This window comes from Canis lupus, chromosome 5 (genome assembly GCF_011100685.1).
Source record: "Canis lupus familiaris isolate Mischka breed German Shepherd chromosome 5, alternate assembly UU_Cfam_GSD_1.0, whole genome shotgun sequence".
Lineage (NCBI taxonomy): Eukaryota > Metazoa > Chordata > Mammalia > Carnivora > Canidae > Canis > Canis lupus.
The window spans coordinates 19,095,601-19,103,594 of record NC_049226.1 but is presented as its reverse complement, the minus strand read 5'-3'; the positions used below and the strand labels follow the sequence as shown (position 1 = coordinate 19,103,594).

General features: G+C 45.6%; 1 protein-coding gene across 1 annotated transcript; it reads left to right on the top strand.

Annotated features, from left to right (window-relative positions):
* Positions 1-4,298: 4,298 nt before the first annotated feature.
* Positions 4,299-7,635, top strand: LOC489397 (nicotinamide N-methyltransferase). The gene is given in 4 exon segments (XM_038535512.1): positions 4,299-4,526; positions 5,259-5,466; positions 6,591-6,699; positions 6,701-7,635. Coding segments are annotated over 4 exon segments (792 nt in total). The 5' UTR covers positions 4,299-4,375; the 3' UTR covers positions 7,025-7,635.
* The last annotated feature ends 359 nt before the right edge of the window (positions 7,636-7,994 follow it).

Genomic DNA, 7,994 nt, shown 5'->3' with positions numbered 1-7,994 from the left:
TATAACTACCTTGAAGTCCCGGTCTGATGATTTCATCATGTAGATCATCCCAGAGTCTGTTTCCAGACTTTTATTTTATTTTTATGGGTAACATTTTATGGGATACATTTTATTTTTATGGGTAACATTTTCCTGGTTCATGGAATATCTAAGAAGTTTTTGTTGTAGGTTAGATATTGTGGGAGATCTACTGGAAAGAGTCTGGATTATGCTGTTTGTCTTTAAAGAGGGTTGGGTTTAGTTTTGGAAGGCAATTGATGGGCAGCCCCTGTGGCACAGCGGTTAAGCGCTGCCTGCAGCCCAGGGCGTGATCCTGGAGACCCTGGATGAGTCCCACGTCAGGCTCTCTACATGGTGCCTGCTTCTCCCTCTGCCTGTGTCTCTGCTTCTCTCTCTCTCTCTCTCTGTCTCTATGAATAAATAAATAAATAATCTTTAAAAAAAAAGAAGGCAATTGATTTATCAGAGGGTTTCCTTGTCCCTGTCAAGCCTTGGTTTAAGGCTTTGTTAGAGTGAATCTACTAAAGTAGCCTTTATTCTAGGGCATGATCCTTCTTCCCAAAGCATGAATTTTCTGGTAGGGGAGCTGAATGCAGCAACAAGAGGATCTCTCCACTTTGGCTGGAATGATGACTCCCAGCATGGTGTGATCACGAACATTTTGGTTCTGTGCTCAACTCCTTAGCAGCCAGTCTCTTACAAAAGCTCAACCTGTACATGTGAAGCCCAGTTCTGGAAGAAACTAACGGGGAGACCTGGTATGGCTTAAATTGTGTTCCCCTCAAAAGATTCACTGAAGTTCAGTTCCCCCAATACTTCAGAATGTGACCTTTATTTGGAAATAGGGTTTTTACAGAGGTAATTAAATTAAAATGAAGTCATTAGGGTGGGTCATAATCCAGTATACTAGTGTCCTTCTGAAAAGGGGAAATTGGACACTGAGAGAAAGCCATGTGAAAATGAAAGGAGAGATCAAGGTGATGCATCTACAACCCAAGGAATGTCAAAGATTGGTGGCAATCACCAGACACCAGGGGAAAGGTGTGGAGCAGATTCTCACTCACCCTTAGAAGAAACTAATACTCCGACACCTTGATCTCAAACTGCTGGCCTCCAGAACAGTGAGAGAGTAACTTTCGGTTGTTAGAGCCTCCCTCCCCACTTTTGTGGTACTTTGTTATGGCAGCCCTAGCAAATGATCCATTTTGTGGGTCCCTCATGTGACTCCTTCCTCCCTGGTACTGAGCACACAAATTCCATTTGGCGACAAGTCCAAACTCTAATATTTGCATTCTTAGCTCAACAGGACAGCTGGACTCTTCTTGGGCTCTGCCTTTTTGTGCTGTAGTCAGGAAAAAGCATCCCCGGGTGGAGAGCTGGTGGAGGCTGGGCTCACTTTATGTGACTGCACTTGTGTGGTGCCTATTGTTGATGTCTGAAGACAGCAGTGTCCCACATTTGGTCCAGTTTGGTAGTTTTTACAGTGAAAGGCAATTCCAGTGTTTGTTACTCTGCCATGGCCAGAAGTGAAATTTCTGTTCTAGATTCTTTGAGTTATTTATTTTGAGTAAGTTATTTGAACTCATTTACTTCTCTTGACGCCTCTATGAGGTAGATTGATCATTGACCTCATGAATTCCAGATTAAAAAAAAAACCGAGGCAAAAAAGAAATTGTCCAAGGATATATCTTATAAATGGTGGAAGTAGACTTTGAATCTAGGCAGTTTAACTAAAGTCCATGCTCTTCAATATTTACCTAATATCTTATATAACAGGTGCTCAATGAATGCACTTTGAATAGAGAAATAGATGGCTGTCTCTTCTACTTTTTTGGCCATTTCCCTTATAATTTCCCCTGCCCAGGAAAATCCCAATACCACCTCAACCTATTATGTTCACTTTTCTTCCACCTAGACCTTTAAGCACACTGGGGAAAATCACACTGAACTCCTACCAAGGCCGATCTCCTACCAAGTTATCTGGGCCTTTGAAAATACCTAAGAATTCTGTCTTTCCTTCATCTGTGCCTTCCATCCATTCAAGGTTCTGCCTTGAATCTGAAACACCAGTGTCTCCCTACTCATTTTCAGGAAAAACACAATTTTCAGCTGTGAACTCTCAGATTCTCACTCATTTCTCTAAATTTGACTTGCACTTGCACCTATCCTTGCCTTTTGCTCTACTGTCAAAATATTTAGCATTTCTCTCTCTCATCAAAGGCATATCCACATGCGGCTACTGCTTGATGCCTTTCTTCCCCTCCCCAGCCAAGTGTTCCCATTCCCTGCGTTCCTCATCAACCTTTCACCTCCAGATCACTCCCTCAACTCCAGTCTGGCTTCTGTACTCATCACCTGTTCATTTATTAATGTTGACTTTCCCTTTTATTAATTTTATCCCTATGCTTTCCTTAAATGTATTTGTTATCATTTTAACTTCTTGATCTGGATCCCTAATTTATTATTTTTTATTATTCATTAACATCAATATTTAAGATCATGAATTTCCCACTGCTTTCAGATTCTCATCTGTAGAACTGTTTTCCACATATTTTAAGATTTTTGTTTTCCTTTCCTCACTGAACCAAGAGCATTTCAGAGAAAATTTAAAAATATATTTGTGGTAGAGGGCCTTTTTTTCTCTGGTTTTATAATGAATGTCTGTTTTATTGCATTTTAGTCAGAGTATTTCATTTTGTATTATTTCTACTTTGGGGAAGTTTTATGATTTCTCTGTAAATTCTTGAATATTCCATGGACAGCTTTAGCAAAAGGTATACTTTCTGTTTTCAGATTACAGAGATCAATATATGAATTAACTAAATTTGTGCTATTAATTATATTAAAAAATATTTTATTTATTTATTCATGAGAGACACACAGAGAGAGACAGAGACATAGGCAGAGGGAGAGAAGTAGGCTCCCTGTGGGGAGCCTGATGCAGAACTCGATCCCAGGGCCAAAGGCAGATGCTCAACCACTGAGTGCCCCAGGTGGCCCTATTAATTACATTTTTAAAAATATTGTATTTACTTATTAGAGAGTGAGAGAGAGAAAGCATGAGTTGAGGGGAGGGTTAGAGGGAAAGGGAGAAGAAGTAGGCTTCCTCTTGAGCCCTACATGGGGTTCGATCCCAGGACCCTGAGATCATGAACTGAGCTGAAGGCAGACACTTAACTAACTGAGCCACCCAGGACACCCCTATTAATTAATCTATCCTTTTTTTTATTAAAGAAAATGTAAACGCAGGGAACCTGTGCCCTTTCCCGGAGTATGGGCTAGGAAGTGTCAAGACTTCAGACTTGTTCCTACTCTCAATATGGTGCCAGAGCAGAAGAAAAGTTACTATGGTTGCTTCATGGCCCAGAAGATCCTGAGGAGTGGGAGAGTGATTTCCCTAGCTCCTGAGTGGGGAATGGAAATAGGGCAGAGGGAGTGGTACAGGCATAGAGGTTGCATAAAGGGGATGTTGTAACTCTTGTTAATCAGTTATCTGGAAAGATTATGCAATGGAATCTTGGTGCCAACATCATGGACAAAAGCCAGCTCCCCTTCCTGGCACCACATAACTTCCCCACTCTACCCCACCCCCACTCCTGGTGAAGGAAGACTCTAAGTGATTGAGATTTAACGTCTACCACCCATGGGACTTGAAGAAGAAATTCAGTTCAGTGACAGAAAAAGTATTTTTTGCATGTTCATTCCACATCCGTAGCTTCAGCTCAGATCTCTCTGTGTGTTCTATACTTATATCTGGGTAAGAGTAGGTTTTTCAGCCTTAAGTGGAGTATGCTCAAAACTAAACTCATCACTGCTGATGGTTTCATCTTCACCCCTCAACTAAAACATATTCTTATCTTCCCTATTTTGCTAAATATTGTCCACATCCAATAAGTGATCTGGGGCAGAAACCAGGTGTTGTGTGAAGGGGTGTAGTTCAGAAAATGCTTAAGATCAAAACAAACTAAGGCATATCCATCCTATTAACTGGGGGTTCACAGGGGAATTAATGTAAAAAATAGGCAAGCTTTTAAAATTGTTTTAAAAACCACTGTAGAAAAGGGCGTGGCACAATGGAGCAGAAGAGCCTGGAAACCCTTCCATACAAGCCAAAGCCACTGAAAATCCTGGGGGTTGGGGTAGGAGTAGAGAGTGGGGTCCACTGCTGGAGGAAGGAGCTGGAGAGGGGGATGGGAGTTTCGAGTGTGGCAGAGGTGAATGGCCGAAGGGAAGAGGATTCAGGGAACATTTTTCATTGGCTGTTCTGATCTTTATCCGAGTATTTAAGGGCAGGCAAAGTGACTAAGCCTGAGTTCCATCAAGAAGGACCCAGAGCATCAGACTGCTCCTTCCTGGACAAAGCTTATAATTCTCCATGGCTCTCCAGGAGTCCACGGGGCTGGATGTCTACCAGACATATTTTGAACCCACAACATACCTGGGCTACTACAAGATGGGCCAGAACCCTGTGGGTGATGACGTCCTCCAATTCTCCCTAAAACACTACAACGCCACTTTTAAACCAGGTGCTGGTCTCCTTGAAACCTGGGAGAGGTTTGTGGGAGGAAGGGTAGGCATGCAAATTTTAAATTAGTTGCTGATCTTCTTCAATCCTAGGGCAAGTTTAGGGTGGGAGTGGGGAAGGGCGGCTAGACAATTGACAGAAACTTTGGACCTTGGAGAGTATGAGGAACTGTCCTATAGGATGATTCTAAATATACTTGATATATGGTACTTGATGGGATGCCCTAAACATTTCTGAGGTCTCTGGGTCAAGATTTTCTCCTCTCATAAAGTCTAAGACTGGGAATACAGGTGGTTCGCAATAAATGTTTGGTGATTGATCTTTGGAATGTTATGGATGTTTTTAGTGGGGCTGTAGGACACTTAGTGAAGAGTGCTTGCATTATGGAAATGGGTGTCCCCAGGAGTGTGACTAGACTTCTTCTCTTAATGCTTATTTACAGTGATGAATTGGCAGTTGGAAGGACAAAAGCTGGTTCTCCACTAAGTGACCCCCCACCCCCCAAGATAAACTCTCCTGCTCCTCACTCTCCCCTCCTACCAAACTCTCCATGCTCAGTGCTGGGACTGTGCGGGGCTGCCTAAGGCTGTTTGGACAGGCAGCATTTCTCATGCTGGACTTTCCACTCCCAAATGGTTGACTCCCCGCAGCCTCTCCAGGTGGGACAGAGAGAGGAGCCTTTCAGAGCCACGTTTTAGCGCCCATGGCTTAGAATGTGTCTGTTCTAAAGCAGGTGGCCTGAGAGGAAAGCTCCTGATTGACATAGGCTCTGGGCCCACCATCTACCAGCTTCTCTCTGCCTGTGAGTCTTTTGAGGAGATAATCGCTACTGACTACACGGACAAGAACCGCCTAGAGCTGGAAAAGTGGCTGAAGAAGATGCCAGGGGCGTTTGACTGGTCCCCAGTGGTGAAATATGTGTGTGAGCTTGAGGGGGACAGGTAAGGGGTTTGTTGTTTGCTTTGGGATCGCCATGATGTGGGCTTCACTTAGCTCTCAGAATCCAAGATTTCTCATGGGGCTCATGTGGCAGGTGGAGACTAAGAAGGAAGAAAGTCAGTGGGGTCCCAAGAAGAAAGGAAGAAGAGTGAGATATGAATCCAATAAATACCAAAAGAGGGAAGAAGAATAGATGTCTGTAGACAGACCCAGAGCCAGAAAGGAGTTGTCATGAATGTCTACCCAGAATGCCAAGGCTTCCCCCCTGGGGTTAAGGGAGAATGGTGACAGCCAGGTTGTTTGGCAGGTGCCCCTGTTGTTCCAATTACAGCCTCCAGGAGGCTCCGAACTTGTGGCATCTTTCTGCCCATCACAGGAGGTGGGCTTAGAGTTAAGACCAATCTTGCATGCAAGTGAGCAGACTCTACTTACCCTGGATAATTTCAGGGCACTAGGAAGTCCACCATAGCCCCTCCACTCACAAAATACCACTCTCCCCAGGTAGGTAAGATGGTTGAAGTTGTATATTGGATTCTTGTGCCTTTTGCTTGAGACTGTGACTTTTTAAAAATGCAGAACTGGAAAGAGTAAATTTCTAAGTGCTAGTCCTTATGCCTTATGTGGTATAAATGAGCCCCCATGTGCTGAGAAAAGATATAGGTAAAAAGAGAATGTATGAGGTGACAAGGAGGTCGAGTGGAGTGGTCAGGAGACACGGGGAGAGCCTGGAGGACCCCTGCAAAGTCTCCCAAGCACACTTTATAGTTTTGCTCAGCTGATTCCTGACAGGCCTTCCATTTCGTGTTGCACTTGGCTAGGTTGTGTTAAACATGTACCAGCGGAGAGAGAACGGGCCAAGCACCGGGAGCATTGCCCAGAGAGGGCCTATGGGTGGAAAGAGCAGTGACCTCAGGGTCAGGGTCAGCAGGTCCTAGGCTAGACTTTGTCAGTAGCTGGCTTTCTGACTTGGCCCCCTCTCCGGGGCTCGGTTTCTTGGTCTGTAGGACCAGTGACCTGGTTACTCTGGGAGTCTGTGCGAAAGGCAGAGAATGGCCAGGAGTGATGTATGCATGTCACACGATGAGCCTGACCCAGCTGGCCACTCTTCCCTCTTCCCTCCGCTCAGGGACAAGTGGGCTGAGAAGGAGGAGCGGCTAAGGAGAACTGTCCGCCGGGTACTCAAGTGTGACGTTGGGAAAGAACGGCCCCTGGAACCCGCAGTCCTGCCCCTGGCAGGACTGCCTCCTTTCCTCTCTATGTCTTGAGTCCGCCTGCGGCACCCTGGAGGCCTTCCGAGACGCCCTGCACCACCTCAGGCCCCTGCTCCGGCCCAGGGGCCATCTGGTGCTGACCGGGAGCTTTGACTGCACCTTCTACATGGTGGGAGACTCGAGATTCACTGTACTGCCACTGAAGGAGAAGGTCCTGCGTGAAGTCCTGCAGGAGTCCGGCTTCACCATCGAGAGGCTGGAGAAGGCTCAGCGAGGACCCGAGACCGTCTTGGAAAAGTGTTCAGACTACACGGGGTTGTTCTTCCTCGTGGCCCAGAAGAACGACTAACGCAGGGTCCTTGGAAGCGTGTGGGTGTGCAGGGGCAGGACTTCCAGCCCGCATTCGGCCACCCATTTGCTTTCCTCTCCCTTTAGCTGACCTTATTTAGAACCCTTACCTGCAAATGCTTTTAGAGCCTCATTATACATGATTGCCAGATAAATAGGGGTACTTATCTCACACGGAGAGGTTTACAATATACTCCACTAATGGCCCAGGGTCAGGGAAAGAATTGGACCAGAGAAATGAGGATGTGCCTCCTCTAGTTTTGAGGGTGCCTCAGGGTGGCACAGGGTGACGAAGGTAGAGTCCCTCACCATCTCCTAATTTAGGCATTTGGGGACTGCTCACCTTCTGAGCTCATTCCCCACCTGCATCTTCGCCCCTGCTGAGACTGCAGCCCCATCCCATGAAATGAAAAGAACAGAGGTTTTGGCGTCGGAAGACATGGACTTTGGTACTTGGCTCTTAGCTTAGTTGCTCTTGTGATGTCAGGTGTGTTGTTAATACCACAGAGCCTTGTGTCCCCATCTCTGAAATGGAAATAATAACCCACCTCCCCAGGGCAGTTGTGAGACCCCAAAGAGAGAACATAAATACACCTGATAGATAAGTACACATGCGATGTTGTACGTGTAAGTTTTTGCTGACGTTCCATATGTGTGTGACAAGCAGTTCTAAAGGGAGTTGCAGAGATGGTTTTCCTTCATTGTCCAGTACAATCCACCTAAGCCAATTTGGGATGAGGATGGAGCATTCAGGAAAGACTTTTGAAAAAAATAGCAGATCAGTGAGATATAAGGGGTGACCAGGAGTAAGCCAGATGAAAGAATCCGGGATAGCCTGTGAAGAACAGGAATTCTGCAGTAGCAGAGACCCAGAGGGGAGGTAACATACTGTGTTTGGTGAACTTCAGAAAAAACTGAGGACAGCTGGGCAGGTCGGGGTCCTGTCCCTGGAGGTCCCCGATAACCCATTG